Genomic DNA, 16,971 nt, shown 5'->3' with positions numbered 1-16,971 from the left:
CCAGGACACAGCTGACATTGCTCAACAGTCTCGGTAACTAAATAATATTCACGAAAATATTCTTCCATCGGCATATATTTCGACTCAGAAATTAACTGTGTCCAAACGGTATTCCAAAAGAATCAAATCCCAAGAAACATAGAAAAAGCTCTTAAACAACCATGCCAGGAAGTGTTTCAGTCCCTTTTGAGCTTGAATTAAGCTAAAATTTACAAATTGTTGTTCAAGAATCTTTTCAAGTTTAAGATAAATGTCCATATGCGGCTCGGAGAGCCAAGAGTCTTTCCACGGTTCCACCATAGTTTAGCGGTGGAACAGCAAAAAAAAACAAGAAGAGAAATCCAGAATTTACTCACAAATCAGTGTCCTTAGGGATCAGGGATCGTTCTGCTCACATTATCCACCATTTGTTACAGTGCGGATCCTGCAACACGCGTATCAGACAACAAGGCCCATGGAAAAGAAATGTCTATGGACCGATTCTTGGTAGATGTTTCAGAGATGTTTATTTCTCCAGCCGCATGGCCGGAGCTCTGCCGAGGAACTGCTCAATCCCGGGCCCCGCGGGTCCTTGCCCACGCAGGGGAACACAAAACAACCAATGGGGAACGAGGTTGACCAGGGGCAGGGAAGCCCCGTGCCTGCCCCCCAGGCCCCTCTCCCAGGACCATATGGCAGGGGGGAGGGACCCCAACACACTGCCCCACCAGCACTGGGGTTCTGTGCTTGCTCTGCCACGTAACCCTGCCCCTCCCTTGATCTGCTTATTAAAAGCATTTGCCCAGTTTTTCTGATGTTGCAGCCTCCTCCACTCATCTGCCCCAGTGCTTTCTCCAGGGGACAGTTTTTACACTGTCTTCCTTTCTTGCACTTTCTTGCACCTTTTGGCCTCAGCTTCTGGAGTTACGTGGTTTTTGCTGGGTACCCAAGTGAGGGTGTTACGAAGAAGTAAATATTCCATATTAAGGAGAAGGGGAATGACTTGCTCCCATGGACTACAGACAAAAAAGAAAAATAAAAAAAAGTCAAGTGGCTTGGGAAGTCTCATCATTTTAGGTCATTTGTGTTACCTTGGCATTTCCAATCTTCTTCTGAGATGATGGAGTTGGTTTGCCCTGCAGTTTGATTGCCCTCATCCCTGCATGTCTGTGGGACATTTCTAGGCCCCACTGTTTTCCCCACGTCCTGGCCTGCCTTGGCCACCAGCCACCCTCGTGTCCTCTGCTGTGACCACCTCAGGTGTGCGGGGCCACTCTGGCTCACTGTGCATGTAAAAGGGGACACGAGGCTGTCCAGGTGGATGGGCACAGGTGTCCCCTGCTGCCCTCAGCTGTGACTGCAGTGCCACTCGCCCCTGCCCAGGGACCTGCCTGGCACGCTCAGCCTGTGCAGGGACAGCCCAGGGGCTGCTCCTGCATCTCCCGAACACCTCCCATGTGACTCCAGGTCACAGGGTTTGGCCACACCTGTGCCACTCATAGCAGGAAGCAGGGGGGAAAAGCACCAGAGCAGGAAGGGGAGAAAAGGAGGGAGAAACAAGAGCAGGAAGGGGAGGAAAAGAGGAACAGAGAGAGGGAGGAGTAAGGAGGCTGCATTTAGCAGTGAGGTGCAGAGTGGCTGATCATCACCGTGCCAGAGGCTTCCAATGTCCTCCTCAACCACCACCAGCTCTTTGCCCAGCGGCCTGGCGGTCCTGAGGACCTTCCCAGATGTGCTCTTCATCCCTGAAATCGTGAGTGCTGACTTTTCCCTGGGGGAGGGCCGCGGCTGCTGGTCCCACCAGCACCCAGCACAGCTCACGCTGCAAGTGTCTGAGGGGTGATACTTGTCCCCAAACACGTGGATCAGAACCCATGCCAGGTCCCTGAGCCACAAGGGGCAGGGGGCAACTCCTCATTGGAGAAAACCACAGGGCCTGAGGCTCTGAACCTCCCCTTTAGTCTGCAATGGGATTTTTCTGGTGCCTTTGAAAAACTATTGTAATTTCCTGCCTAAAAAAAATGGGAGGGATTGCTGGTGGGTTTAAAGTCGGCTGCCAAATTGAGCTGGTTAATTAACTGGAAGATGATTTTAGCTGATAGAACAGGCAGAGGATGAGCTGCCTGCTTAGAGCAGGGGATTGGGGCGAGCTGTGGGAATTGTCTGCAGCAGCAGAGCCCGGTCGGCCGCGGCTGTGCCGCTCGAGCGCAGCATTCCCGAGCCTCCCGTGCGGAGAGAGCGCTGGACCTGGGCGTGGGGGTGAGGAAACGGTGAGCAAAGGGTGAGCAAACACCTTGTAACTTCTTTCCACATTGTAACTTCATTGAGCAGGAGGAGATCAGACTCTTAATGGATTTGGTGCGTGGTCAGAAGCGGTTGCGGTGAGCAAGGGCTAAAAGATACAAAGTCTCAACTTGAACCTTTTCCCGGGGTCCTCTGCCCCACTCATGAAACCTGCTCTTCCCACAAGAGCTTGGGAGGATTTTTTCCAAATTCTGAGCACTTTGGTCCAGCATTGAAAGCTCTGGCTGAACACTGTAGGATGACATTCAGATTATTCCATGCTAAAAACTTCAGCTTTGTCATCTGGCACCAAATCCTTTCCTGTCACCCAGCTTGGTCCACACTCCTGGGATTTATGGCATTTCCTTCACTCTCCTGGTAGTAACAACACAGCAAAGAGGATATAGAGAAAGGCTTTGCTTCAGCCCCTCCAGTTGTGCTCATGCCAATTGGACTCTGCCTGAAAGCAAGGTTGAGGTTTCCTGCAGCTACAGGAAGGAGGATATTTAAGTCTCTGTGGAGGTTTTGGCTGGGCAGACACTTGCCAGTCACCCCTGCCATAAGTCGTGTTAGTCCTGGTGCTGAGCCCGCTGTTGGCCTCAGCGTGCTTATTCCTCTTGAACTGTTTGTTTGCAATCCCTGTCTCCAGGGGATTTGGCAGGGCAGCTTGCTGAAATGAGCACCCTATCCTTTGGTTTGGCTAAGATCTGGAAATGTGCATCCCGAAGGAATGAAGGAAGGAGGAATGCTGCATGGCTGGATTTCTCCATCTCCAAGAAGACTCTGGGCTGTGCCGTTGTATGACCTCTGCTGTGTACAAAGGAGGTGGCTGCCTTGAATCACAGCATTCAGAGGGACAAAGAGTTTCTCATTCCTTAGTGAAATCTCAGGTTGCCTACCATGGGCCAGGATGGTAGCAACGAAACTAAACAAAACAAAACAAAATTGGCATTTTAAATAGTAAGAGAGTTGTGAAATTTTCAGAAGATTCTACCTGCAGCTCAGATGATTGCCACATCTGCATGGGATGATTGAGAACTACCATTTTTAATCTGTGAGGCTCAGTTTAGTTCTTGTAATCTTTTTAATTTGAAGCACTTTCTGCACATATGGATACCCAGACCCATGTGGAAAAGCTGAAACAAGCTGAAAGCAGATATGTTTGCTTTGTAAAAGGCGATTTAAAAGATAACTTTTTTTCTTCGACTGCTGTCCGCATCCTGCTGTGAGTTATTGAAAGCCTCTCAATCCTTCCTTCCTTTTTATGTGTATGCAGCATAAAACCAAAGTCAATAATCAAACCATGTCAAGCAGACTTTTCTGAGTGAGTAACCTGCAGGAAGGAGAGATGGTGAGTGGTAGGAAGAGAGCTGTGGTAATTCTTCCCCCAACCTCGTATCTCACCATAATTTGTGCTTGATTTTAATGGAGCAGCCATAAGGCTTTTCCCTGGGATTTTTAGCTGCAACACACTCATTGTGTCAGCACATGAGTGAATAAAAGGACTGGATTAGTGTTCAGGTGTCAGTCTGTGGTTGTTACAAGAGGCACCAGAACAGCAGCACTGTGGAAGACCTATTTTCACTCAGGCATTTGCCACATCTCAACCACATAATTGATGTAGCGTGTCAATTTACATAATGACACCAATGAACTTTCCTGCAGCTGTGGGGTGACACAAATGATGTAACATTTTCGGAGTTATCATAAATCAGAAACTTTCTTTCCACTTGCAAAATGCCTGGAAGGAAGTGGAAATGCCACAATGAGTATGAGCTGGCACTTGGATGCTGACTGGGATACACTGGCCGTACAAGGATCAGAATGACCTTAGAGTCAGCAAGGCTCTCCTACCTCTGGACCTGTGTCTGAATCCCAGACTGGCTGGTGGTCAGGGAGAGGCCCCCACAGCAGCACTGGTCCACACAGCGTGGGTTCAGCTGAGGAGCTCCTCACCACAGGATGCTGCACGGACTAAACTTTGCACTGCTCCAAGAAACAACTGGGCTGATTTGTGGCACAGAAAAGCTACTGAGCGCAGTTGCACTCCAGACATTCCACAGCACTGAACACCATGCTCCCATCCTCTTGTGCAGGAGTCTGCTGGTGAAGGGTTGCAGCCTAGACATAGCTGTCCCTGTGTCCCACCAGGAAATTCATGGGAAACTCCCAAGCCTGGCTGAGAAGGTCCCACCTTCTCCCACACCAGCAGCTGGGACCAGGCACAGCTCTGGTGTAGCCAGTGAAGGATGGCACAAAGAGCTGGAGCAGCAACACAAGACACAAAGCTGCTGGAGCAGCTCCCCTTCCCAAGAAGGAGCTGGGAGCCCCAGGCTTATTTTCCCTACCCAGACAGTCAAACCTCTCCTCAGCCTGGTCTCTCAGGGTGGTATTTGCATGTGGCCTCTGCAAGGGCAGGTGTCTGTGCTGTTTGTGCAGGCGAGCTGGGTTTGACACTGCTCCTGGCAGGGATCTGACACGCTGGGTGTGAAGCAAACACACCTGTCCTAAATCAGCCTCCCTGTTCATTAAAAGCAGCCCTCAGAAGGGTCTGACTCAGCCTCCTGAGCACACTGATGCAGGGAGGGTGAGAGTGGCAGTGGCACCAGGAGGCAGGGCTACAGTGAGGAGTTTTTTGGGTCAGGATCAGTGGCAGATGGTCCCAGCTAAATGTCTAGTTCCAAGTGGAGGCTGGAAAGAGCTCAAGGGCTTTTGCCACGTGCAATGCCAGTGCCAGACGTGTGCCTGGCTTTTGTCTCTGCTCTGAATAAGTCATTTTATCCCATGCTCACCCTGCCCCCCACTTTGACTTGCAGATCTTTGGGGGTCTTGTGTGGATCCTGGTGGCATCCTCGAAGGTCCCACACCCCATGCTGCAGGGCTGGGTGATGTTTGTCTCCGTGTTCTGCTTCGTCATGTCCATCTCCCTCCTGTGCCTCTACTTCTGCGGGGTTCACGGCGGCGGCAGCAGCTGTTGGGTCACCTTGGTACGTGCCTGTGACAAACCCCAGGGCCTCCCCTGCCTGGCCGTGCCCTGCAGAGCCGGGTGCTGCTGCTGCACTCCAAACTGCAGGCTGGGGACGGCTGTACGGGCAGTGTGACCCCCCCGGAGGTGACTGTGTGATCCCTGTTCCTTAGGATGTCATCTGCCAGGAGACAGCAGCGCTGTTCTACCTCAGCGCCGCGGTGCTGGAAGCCTTCCAGACCTACGCTCTTGGCCAGAGCCCCTCGTCAGACAAGGAGTACAGGGAGAACATTGCTGCTGTGGTGAGTGCCTGGCAGGAGGGCAAGGAACGCCAGGAGGTGGCTCTGGAGTGGCCTCAAGTGCAAATCCTTATTTGCATCAACAACTTGGGGAGGGGGGAGAGAAACCAGTCGCAGTCCCCCAAATGTGTGAGAAATAGGACACGTCAGGAGGGGTGTGCTCAGTGCTGGAATGGCACCGTGCAACAGAAAACTGACTGCCTGGTGTGTTTTTCCATCACAGGTATTTGCATTCGTGGCCACCCTGGTTTATGTGATCCACAAGGTGTTCTCACTCCTGAGATGGAAATCATCCTGAGAGCCTGAACAACCCCAGGAACAATGACTGCCATCTCCAGGCTGGGTGTGGGTTTTGTTTTTTAAAGTATATCCTATAAACAAGCAGCTTTTTATGTGGGATCTTGGTGACAAAGACAAGGAGCCTGCCAGAGAAAGAAATATCCTGGCACAATCTGTTTCCCTTCAGTCTCTTACAGGCTGGGTACAGTTTGATGCTGGGGCCCAAATGAAAAAAAACCATCCAGCTTTAAAAACATAGTATAGTGGGGTTCAAAGGGCTAAAATCTCCCTGGACTGTACCTTTATGTGTCCAGAGTTGTTACTGGTATCAGGGGAAACGTGAACAACCAGCACTACGGAGCACGAGTGTGGAACTGTGTCATTTGCCCATTTCAGGCTGTTTCCCTCCCTAGACCCACTGTACAAATTAATATTCTCATGCAGTTTCTGAAAATGCCTTCTCTGACTTGTGATGGGCAGTGGGGACAATATTTAACTCGGCTCAGGAGCAATGTGGATCATCGCAGCTCCTGAAGGGCACTGCTCAATTCTGAGGCACAACCACAATGCCAGGAATTACCACTTCCTTTGGTCCCCCCCAAAACATGGCCTGGAAGGGGTGCAGGCTGCAGGAGAATTCTATGGGTGATCAGAATCGAATCCTCAATGAGCAGAGGCAATCAGCTCCTGCTTTTGGTGAATGGCTACTCTCTCATACACTTCCATGGTGTCACTAATAAAGATGGGTTTGCTGTGACTTTGAGAATGGGTGAGTTCTTGCTGCTCTTTTTCCCTCTGCTGCACCTGGACACAGCGCCAGGAGCACTGCACCCTGACAGGGCTGAGTGAGTGGCTCTGTGGAGATCAGTTGCCAGCTGGGGTTAAACCATGACAAGGAATTAATTTAAATGGGGTTTAGACCCAGGAAGGGATGTTTCCACATGCTACAGGTGCCTAATAAACAGTGGTACTAAATTATCCCTTCCAGCTTGTGGGGTAAAAAATGCTTCCATGTTAAGTCTGAAGTTCCTGGATAACAACAAGAACTAGAAAACAAGAGGTAAAGAAAGTTGACTTGGAGGGCCCTTGGTTGCTTCATATACGAGGGAACTTTTGACCTGTGACCATGGGTTTGGCTTGGAGCTTTTTAATTGCAAACTAAAGAACACATTTATGGCTTTTTTTTCCTCACTGAAAACCAGCCCGACTTGTTTTGCTTGTGTTACTGTGACAACAGCAAACTGGTTGCAACAGAGGTGGAAAGAGAAACCCCTTTTCAGAGCAGGGAGGGAACTGAGAGCCACTTTGGACAATGGCACAGGGCTCTGAAGTTCAACATCCACCTGTTTAAACTGGTTTCATCATCCCATCATCGTGGGGTGTGTGTGGGGGTGTTGGTGCCCAGGTTCTATTAACGCCCCTGAATGTGACAGTGGAACACAAAGCTGCCTTTCTGCTTGGGTGTGTGAACAGAGGCAGGGATCTGCAGTCCTAACCCTGGGATGAGCTGTCTCTGTTCCTCCTGCACCCAGGTGCACCACCCAGCAGTGCTGCCTGTCCCCTCACATCCCTGTCCCTGTGCCTTGTGGCCATCACATTTACGGCCCATGTTTGGCATGGCTCCAATCTCATTCCTTCTGCCTTGCTTTGCCCGCCGCACACCAGTTCACACCAGTCTGCACCAGTCCCCCTCCGGGTCCTTCTGTCCCCACCCTGTTTGCTGAGAGCCTCCTGCACAGCATCAGCCCAGCCTTGCTGGAAGCCAGCACTGGGGAAAAACAGCCAGGTGCTGCTGGCATGGGAGTGTCCATGGGCTCAGGACTGCCCGGGAGGGGCACTGAGGGAGGCTCTGTGGCCCCAGTGTCACCTGGGCTGAGCCTTTGCCTGGGGAGGGCTGGGCAGATGGGAGGGGCCCCCCCACCAGAGGGTCAGGAATGAACTGACAGGAAGTGCTGGAACTTTGATACCCTCCTGGTGTGATCCCAAGTTCAACCCCACGCAGCTGAGCAGGGTGAGGGGTGTCCCTGCCTGGCACAGGGCTGCAGGGCCCCAGCACGGGACAGTGACACAGTGAGGGGTGGCTGCTGCATTGCACCAAGGTGCACCTTCCCTGCATGGTGGAAAGAAAAGGACACAAAGAGAGCTTCATCATGCCCAGCTTTCCTGTCCTGTCAACACAGCCCTGGAGACGGACATGCCCTGGAAGCTGGGCAGCCCAAGGGAGCTGTCTGGAAAATGGCACACCCCCAACGCTTCCGGAAAGGAAAGATGCTGCCCAGAGCTCAGAGAATCTCCCAGGACCTGGGAGATTTCTTCCCCACAGAGAGCCCTGAGGGCAGCACTGGCCTGAGAATTTGCTGTCACTGCTGGAAACATTGGGCGTGATGGACACTGCAGGCTAGCAAGCCTCTCCCTTGGGGACACTTCCATGGCACCAAGGGAATGGCTCCCCAGCATGTGGGAAGGCTGGCCCTTGCAGTGTGTTGACCACAAGCACTGCAGTCCCTGCCCGCAGAGCTGTTCCCAGCCTGCCCAAGATACAGGGCTGCTCCACCCCAGGTCCTGCACTTGGCTCAGGAATTCCCAGATCCCCTCAGACTGGTACCTCCCCATCCCAGGGACTCCCTTGCAGATGTAACTGGATGGAGCAGACCATTTAAAAAGCCACAAATCAGGCTTTTTTCCAGAGCATTTACAAGTCCCATTCACACTGCTGAAAACACTGGGCCTCTTGTGCCCCTGCAGCCACCACCAGATTTCATCTGGTTGTGTAACTGGAGTTCCCATCTCTGCTCTTCTCCAGCTTTCTCAGCAGGACAAGGAGGGCTGCAGGCATCTGCTCTAGAGAGCAGGCAATTACATGCTAGTTAAACCAATCTATGCACTTGAAGGCAGGCAAAGCCTCAGTTCCTATTAAAAACAAGTTTGCAGGCATATTCATTAACTATGCCCAGATTGTAATCTTGGTTGCTCTTGCCTGACTCAGTGGTTTAACCACCATGTTAACTGTTCCCCAAATATTTGCATATTGGATACCTTGCCTCCAGCAGTGCAGTGAGTTGGGAGAACTTCCATCTTCTCCTGAACTGCAGGAGAAGAATTTGATTTTTAACAGAAAACTGTGGCCAGATCCATGGAAAATGCAGGAGTTTCTCATTTTACAGTCAGCTGTCTGTGAGCGATGAGCAGTCTGTGTGCTGGGTAAAACATCTACACAAGCACCTTGGTTAATAGAAACAAACTTGCGGGAACGGTAAAGCCACAAAAGATTATTTTATGTAGGGACCTAAGCCCAACAGCAGGGATGCAAGCTGAATGTGAGCACACATTCCCCAACAGCAGCTTGATGTGCTGCTGACAAGGAAGTTTGCAACCTGAACACTTGGCCATCCTATTGAAGGTATATTCAGACTGGTGAAGAGGAAAAAAGCCTTCATTCCACTGCTCAGCAGGCATGGCCTTGGAGTTAGAATTTTCATTGCAAGAGTGAGATAAAACTCAATTAAATTCACCCTGCCTGTCTGTATATACACAACTGCTGTCTTTAGAAAACTGTGTTGAAATAAATGTAAAACATTGCTCCTACATGTCTTTAACATCAGAACTTCAAATGCAAATTCCCAGGCTGGTCTTGAAGGATTTCTAAGGTATTTTCTCCCATAAAGAGGTGGCCCAAGCACCTTTTGGCATTTGGGGAAACGCCATGACAGACACTCACAGATTGGGAGGCACAGAATTTAACCCCTGAGCCTTGGGAGTGCACATGAACTCTCACTGCTGCTGCTTGCTTCAGGATATCCCAGACACCAGCACTTCGCAAAAAAAAAATGGACCCAAACAAACCCAAACTAAACCCACTCTGATGATTCTTTATTGCTTTCCCAATCTTGTATTTTCAACAGTTACCCCAGAACTTGTGAAAGAAACATGGGAGCTCTTGATTAAAAGCCATCTTCTGGAATGGAGTAAATGCATGCGTGAAGCCAAAGACATGTTCACTGACTGTTTCCATCTGAACATTTCCACTTGGACAGTGGTCAGGAGAATTGTGGGAAACCAAACAGTGTTCCTGGATGGCAGCAGTGACATGGATGGCACGAGAGAGCTCCTGCTGCTCTCCCCTGAAAACCAAGCCTAGACACCCTGTCTGTGCTGGGCTTTGCCAGCTGCACCTCTGAGCTGGAGACACAGAAGGACCAAAGCTGTTAACATGCTGCCCGTCTGACACTTGCCCAGGGAGATTTCAGCATTCCCTGGGCTTCTTTCACCTCCCTCCACTCCAGCTTCGTGTTTGGAACCTCATCCTCAGGCTCAGGATCCTCCCGGACAGCCCCCTCGGGCAGGGCCACCACGATGGGCAGAGGGCCCTGCTCCTCCCGGAACTCCACCACGTAGAGGCTCTTCTGGTTTGCCAGCTGCTGGTGAGTCTCCTGGGAGCAGGGCAGGGAAAAGACAATCAAAACAATGATGCACACTGTGGCTTTACTTCAGGCCAAAATCTACATGGTGTATGGGGTAGGGACTAAAACACCCCAAAAAGCATTTTCCTAATAAACAGTTCAAGCACTGTGCCAATGAAATGATTTGTCAGGCTCATCTTCATGGGCAAAAACTCATACAGCCAGACCTCAGATATACTAATCAGCACTACGATGTCATCCCAGAGGAACTTGCTTCTGGAAAGACATAGCCTGCTCATAAACATGCCTGTTGGCATGTTGGTGCCGTGCAGGAACACTTTTATGTCTTTATGTGGATATAAATTCTGCTTTGACAACAGACAAGTGCCTGCTACTGCCCTGCCAGGTGGTATTAGCTAATATAAAGATATGAATGTAACATTATTTTCAACTACATCTCTTCCTTGCCTACAAGGTGTTTTGATAACACTCAGATTTTACAGAATAGATGTTTACAGCTGACAGGAAATTTTTCCCATTCAGAGCAGTCAAGAAAACATATCAAGTGCATAACTCTCAAAGCAATGATTTATACAGCAGGCTCTTCTGTTCTTTCTGTGGAAGGTGCTCAGAGAAAATGCACAGAAAACATAATGCCAGACTTCTTCAAGTCTGATTGCCCTCAGGTATTGCAAAGCTGTGAGATCTGTGACTCTCATCAGGCAAAGAGGATCACAACTCCCTCACCTCCTGAGGCTGAACTGATAAAGCTGGCCAGGACAGAGTGACAGATTTGACAGCTACAGCTCTGCAGGGCTGTATTGGGAATGGAAGCAGCTAAATCTTGGCAGTCACCAAAACTGCAAACAAATGAGAAAACCAGGAATTTCCAGAGAGCTGACTCATCCTGAGGCTGGTGTTCAAAGGAAGCAGGATGAAATGCTGCATGTTGGAGCTTTTCCATCAACTGCAGGCAGCTGGCTCAGACAGAGACATCTCCACTGTGAGCACTCAGAGGTGGAGGAAACACCACCACCTCCCTGACTGACCTCAGAGATCTCAATTACAGCAGCAACAGAAGCAGCTGGGGCTTCAGTCCTTGGACAATGAGAACTTAGAACACAAACAAGCAGCAGCAACTGAAGCCAGCCCACAATTCCCTCTGCCCAGGATTTTTCAGTGGTCACCAAAACCACACCAAAGGAAAGCCCAGGAATTCAGATATCCCCTGCAGACACCTGGCTGTGGAAGAGGCAGAGTTACACACAGCTGTTCCTGACTGGACAGCTCCATAAAACCACTGAGGAATTATCCCCTTGCTGATTGTGTTTGCTCTTTGTAAGATTAGTTCATTTTAAGCCTGCAATATAAACTGTTTGCCCACAAACTATTACAACATCCACCCCTTCTGTCCCCACACCTAATGGACACTGGGAGTGCACCCACCTGTAGGGTCAAGCCTCTAAAGAGAGCTCTGGTGATGTTAATCAAGTTTTTGGATCCAGTGACCTTGGCATACATGTCCTTAATGCCAATTAGCCTGCAGATGGTGATAATGGCTCGGTGGCAATGGAGACCATACCCTGGGGAAAAAAAACCCCATAAATCAGCATTGTGTGGTCATTTGTAAGCCCACAACTTACTCAGAAGAGAGCACTGAAATGTCTTCTTTGCTATTTTTTGTTACCCAGCAGGTTAGAACACATTAGATGTTAAAAATGGCTCCAGGAGCTGTGCAGAGGCATCACTTCCCTTTTCCTGGCCCAGCAACTGGAATGAATTACACTTGTCATAATTTTAGTGGCACAGAGTGAAGGAGAGACAAACATATTTTAAAATCCACAAACACAACAAAAGTTTGTGTGTCATCTGCATCCATCTCCATCACAGAGATGGAGATTGTATCAGCTCCAATGTGTAACTGTAGTACATTGGCATTAATTGCAAATGGTTTCTTAACACTTGCCAGGTTTTAATGGAGGAGTTATTTTTTTGAGGAGTCTAATTTTGCTCCAGTGAGGTTTGTTTCACATGGCTTAGCTCTGGTGATCTTTAAAAACTGCAGGACAGTCTTGCTGCTGCCAAGTAAAGGAGACCAAAAAAAAAATACATTCTGGGGGCCAAATGGCTGGAAAGCAGCAGAAAAGGGCCAGAATGTTTATTCTAGTGAGGTTATCTGATTGGAGACCTTGTCAGTTAGGAAACTGAGGGGGAAATGGGAAAACAGAAACAAAATATACAGAGACAGAGATCTGAAAAAAACCCCAAGAGACACGGAAAAGAAAGAAACACCCCCACTAACTGATGAGCTATCAGGAAACTACAGGTGCCACTTGCAGGAAGATGAAACTGACTTCACAACCAGCACGGCTGTAGAGAATCGGAGACCTGGACTGGGAGGCGTGTGAGAATTTATAGCTCTGCACAAACCCAGCAGGGGCTGGAGCAGGACCAGGGTCCACAGCTGGGTAATTCAGAACTGATGGAACTACACTTAGGAAGAGTGAGAGAGCTCCCACCAGTGTAAAAGGGACAAACCCCAATTTGCAAGAGCAAAGCCATGTCAGCAACAGTAGGCATTTCTAAAGAAAAATGACTGATCGTTTTCAACACTTAGAACATGGCAGACTAGACACTACAGAGGTTTAACTTCATCAAATAAATACCAGTCAGTAATTATTAAAAATTCAACATTTCCAGGCACCTTTAATTACCTTTGTTCTGCTTCTCCATGCGGATTTTTGTCCTTTTAAATTTCACAGAAATGTCGTGGTAAACTGGAGAGGGGGGAAAAAAGGCATTACAGGTCAATTCCTCCTTCTAGAAAAGCTTTAGCCAGTATCTTTCTTTTTCTGAACTGTGAAGCTGATTTTACTCCCTCCTGACTTCTTTAAAGAAGATGAATCTAGGTACATTTCTAGAATAGATTATGAGTGTTGAAATATCTGTGAATACCATGTTACTATTGAAAAATAGGTAGATGTGCCTCCAATGAGCCTCATTTAGTTTTGAACTGAGCTCACAGGATATAATTTAACTCATATTTCTTAATAATTCGGCTTTTAACCTGAGATTTCCCCATAGGCATCAGCATTCTTGGATTTTCCATACAGAGTACTAACAAAAAACTACCAGGAAACATCAGACTGACCCTCCAGCCCAGCTTCTCCCTGGCTGCTGGGTCAGCATACATGGATTGAGTCAACAGGGAATCCTCTCCTCTGACACAGAAGGGGGAAAAACACAGGAGTTCACTGTAAAGAAAACTGCCCTGACAGTATTTGACTCCCTTAACTCAAACTGTGCCAGGAAAGACCTAATCTTGCTATTAAGAGCCTGAAATACTATGAAGTATCCAAATTTTAAGCACAGAACCATGGAATTGTTTGGGTTGGAAGGGACCTTTTTAAGGCCAGCTGGTCCAACCCCTCCAAAATGAGCAGGGACACCTTCAACTAGACCAGGTTGGCCAGAATTGTAATACAATGCATCAGATCAGACAAATTTTATTAAACTTTTTTTTATGCTTTGCAAGTAGTTGCAACCAGTTCTTGCTGGTATATTCAGTGCTTCCACTGAAAGAAAAATACTTACTTGTGTGGTTCTGATACATCTCTATAAAGTGTAAGGAGCTTATTGCTTTATTCTTTGCCTAGGGAATAAGAGCAGAGAACATTTTTCTCCTTGAATTTTTCTGCTAAGCATCTGCAATTGATCATTATTCAGTTAATTAGATATAAAAAAAGAAAGGAAAAAACAACTCAGGAAAACAGATTTGCCACATCTAAACTCCATGGAAATGAAAATGTTTAGTCTGGAGAAGAGGAAGCTCAGGGGAGAGCTTTACTTTACTGCTCCCTATGGACACCTGAAAGGAGATTTTAGTGAGGTGGGGGTTGGTCTCTTTTCCCAAATATCAAGTGGTAGGATGAGAGGAAATTGCCTCAAACCATGCCAGTGGAGGTTTAGGTGGGAAAAATTTCTCCCCTGAAAGGGTTATCAAGCACTGGAACAGGTGCCAGTGAAGTGGCTCAGTCACCATGGCTGGAGGTGTCTGAAAGATGTGCAGGCAGGGCACTGAGGGACACGGGCTGCTGGTGCTTGGCAGTGTTGGATCACCAGCTGGGCTGGACTATCCTAAAGGGCTTTTCTAACCTAAATAGTTCTATGATTATCTGTATCAAGACAGACAAAGCAAACACATGGGCTCACTTCTTTGCAAGGACTACAAATTACACTGATTATCAGGTACGAATTGTCATTGTCATCAAGCAAAAAATATTCAGTGCACATACTTTCCTTAAAGCATTCATCCTGTCACCTGCCTTCCCTACTGCAAAACCTGCAAGACAAAGAGAGGCATTTTATTGCTGAGAAACAGATAATGCAGATGATCTTCAGAAAGAAAAGGGGAAAAAACCAGAGAAATTCACAGCCACGTTTAGCATTTAAATTTCCACTCCACTGCACAGATCACACCCAGAAAGTGGTTCAGCAAAAATCACAGAGACAAACAGTTCAGGAGTTATGAACAGCCAACATCTGGATGCCAACTGCTTGTTGTCAAAGGAAAAAAAAAGGCTTAAGTTGTTTTTGTGTGTTTGACCAAACTTTGTTTCAAACAGGTGAATAGTGGTGACTGCTTCAGACAAAAAAAATAGTTCACTCTGTTTAAAAATAAAGGAGGAAATGAAGAAAAAAAGCCTGGGACATCTTCAGGTCAATCATTTAGGACATACGGATTACAGTGAGAACATGTTTCATGAAGAAACTTTCCAAAGAAGAGGTAGGAAGAGGTTGTTTTCAGAGTAACACATCTTTCTGCAAGAGAACCACACCTTCCTCTCTGTACAAATTCTCCTCCACACCAAAGTGCAAGCAAAATTCAGCTGGAGGAACACACAAGGCCTTGAATCTTTCACATAAGCCAAGTTCTGCAAAACTCTGGTTGACCATGAATGCAGCTGTCTTATTCAAGCTCCCACAAAATATCCCATCATCAATCAGATGTTACCTTGCACATGCAATAAATGCACATACCTGCAGCCCCTTTACCATTTCCAACAACCACTAAGGCACGTATTGATTTTTTTCTGCCTTCCTTTGCCTTCATACAAAACACATTTCTCACCTGAAGGAAAAAAACAGCACAAAGCTTCTTGTTATTGCACAGTCCAAACGGTTTGGGCTTTGTTAGTTTTTCTTCCTTTTTCTTTTTTTTTTAAGACAGTCAAATTTGCCAAAAAAGGTATTAGAGGTCTGTAGTATACACTTAAAATATCTATACTGTCTTTGTCAATGGGTATCATCTGCAGTGGGACACTGGCTTCAAGGCATTAAATACATAAAGGTTGTTAAAAATCCCCACTCAGAGAAAAAGTTACCTCAGTGCACTTCCATGGAAGTAACCCCTCTGCTGTGTTCAGCTGCACAACAGATAATGCTCTAATGCTGCCAGCTCTGTGTGTGATTTCAAGCATGATGAAAAAGCATGGGGAAAAAACTGGAAAGTGATACTAATATTGAAGCGCCCTCCTCATATTTTAACATATTTTAGTATCACTCCCAGGAATTGCTCAAGGTCTGTTGTTGCTTTACATGAATTAAAATTTAGGATTGAAATCTACTTGCACACTGCAAAAGGCAGTCTTGTTACAGGGATGACAGCTGCTGAAAAGAGGATCTCATTTAAGAGAGGGAAGAAGAAGGAAATGGCCTGAAGCTGTGTCACAGGAGGTTGAGGTTGGATATCAGGAAAAGGTTTTTCACCCAGAGGGTGGCTGGGCACTGGAACAGGCTCCCCAGGGCACTGGTCACAGCACCAAGCCTGGCAGAGCTCAAGCAGTGTTTGGACAATGCTCTCAGGAACAGGGTGTGAGCCTTGGGGTGCCCTGTGCACGGCCAGGCATTGGACTTGATGATCCTCGTGGGCCCTTTCCAGCTCAGAATATTATGATATTATAATATAATAATATTATGTATGATTCCATGATTCTATAAGCAAGTCACTGCTCTACAGTCCCCACCTTATATGGTCTAATATATCCTGATGTGGACAAGAGACAGGTGTACAGGTGGGAGGGAGAGCATGTTCTGGGAAAAGGGAGAATAACTTGACCTGAAGAATGCAGAATGTGGTAAAAAGTCACTAAAATGATGAGATAAAGGGAAGAGACTGGTTACATGTCAGCCCAAACCAGCTTTGGACTGCTGGGCTTTAGAAATACTTCAGATTGTGTCCTTTGGTGACCTTGGCTCATTTTGATGTGAAAACCACACCCCTGAAGCTGAGGCTACCTGACTCTGAGTGGAGACCCCTAACACTGAACATGAATTTAGAATGTGCTGTACCCTTAAATCCAGGTGAGAGACAGCTAAGCAAGGAGCAGCTCAGCCAAGCAGTGATGTAGATTCATTATGTAGAACTGCAAATAATCAAACTATAAATATGCTTGTATTTTTGGCTTTCAGTATGCTAGCTTTACCCACAGCACCCCTTTTGGAGCAGAACTATAAATAAATCAAATAGCCTGACTCTGTGTGGATTGGCTTCTTGCACACTGAGTGAGAGAACCTGATTTTGGGACAACAATCTGAGATCCATCTGCTCTAGTTCCCTTGTCTATGTTTATATATTGAGCTATATGTTATTTAAACATAGACGTATAGTTTATATGCTGCATGAAATATATATTAAGTATAAAATGAAATATATATTAAGTATAAAAAGATAATATATAGCATATATAAAAGTCCTTTTCCCTAC

At 47.4% G+C, this 16,971-nt stretch overlaps 2 protein-coding genes across 3 annotated transcripts in view; one reads left to right on the top strand and one right to left on the bottom strand.

The window, feature by feature from the left end:
• Nucleotides 1–1,495: 1,495 nt before the first annotated feature.
• Nucleotides 1,496–6,562, top strand: MAL (mal, T-cell differentiation protein). The gene is made up of 4 exons (XM_008644374.2): nt 1,496–1,732; nt 5,079–5,249; nt 5,401–5,529; nt 5,750–6,562. The coding sequence occupies exons 1-4, from the start codon at nt 1,646–1,648 to the stop codon at nt 5,822–5,824; spliced, it is 462 nt and encodes a 153-aa protein (XP_008642596.1). The 5' UTR covers nt 1,496–1,645; the 3' UTR covers nt 5,825–6,562.
• Nucleotides 6,563–9,654: 3,092 nt separating this feature from the next.
• Nucleotides 9,655–16,971, bottom strand: part of MRPS5 (mitochondrial ribosomal protein S5) — a 27,915-nt gene continuing 20,598 nt past the window's right edge. Inside the window, exons 6-11 of one of the 2 annotated variants that reach the window (XM_017726713.1) lie at nt 15,246–15,336; nt 14,501–14,547; nt 13,800–13,857; nt 12,920–12,982; nt 11,652–11,788; nt 9,655–10,235 (exon numbers count right to left, since the gene is read on the bottom strand). In XM_017726713.1, the coding sequence (XP_017582202.1) occupies nt 10,011–10,235; nt 11,652–11,788; nt 12,920–12,982; nt 13,800–13,857; nt 14,501–14,547; nt 15,246–15,336 (621 nt within the window). In that variant the 3' untranslated portion in view covers nt 9,655–10,010. The remainder of the gene's footprint in view (nt 10,236–11,651; nt 11,789–12,919; nt 12,983–13,799; nt 13,858–14,500; nt 14,548–15,245; nt 15,337–16,971) is intronic. The other variant, XM_017726714.1, reaches the window with a different exon arrangement.

The sequence above is a fragment of the Corvus brachyrhynchos genome, unplaced genomic scaffold (assembly GCF_000691975.1).
Source record: "Corvus brachyrhynchos isolate BGI_N302 unplaced genomic scaffold, ASM69197v1 scaffold312, whole genome shotgun sequence".
NCBI classification, from domain to species: Eukaryota; Metazoa; Chordata; class Aves; order Passeriformes; family Corvidae; genus Corvus; species Corvus brachyrhynchos.
The sequence above is the reverse complement of the archived record's forward strand: the minus strand, read 5'-3'. Positions and strand labels throughout refer to the sequence as shown.

Coding starts and splice junctions, on each gene's coding strand:
- MAL (XM_008644374.2), top strand. CDS start 1,646: ATGTCCTCCTCAACCACCACCAGCTCTTTGCCCAGCGGCCTGGCGGTC. Junction 1,733..5,078: donor TGCTCTTCATCCCTGAAATC/GTGAGTGCTGAC, acceptor TTTGACTTGCAG/ATCTTTGGGGGTCTTGTGTG. Junction 5,250..5,400: donor GCAGCTGTTGGGTCACCTTG/GTACGTGCCTGT, acceptor CCTGTTCCTTAG/GATGTCATCTGCCAGGAGAC.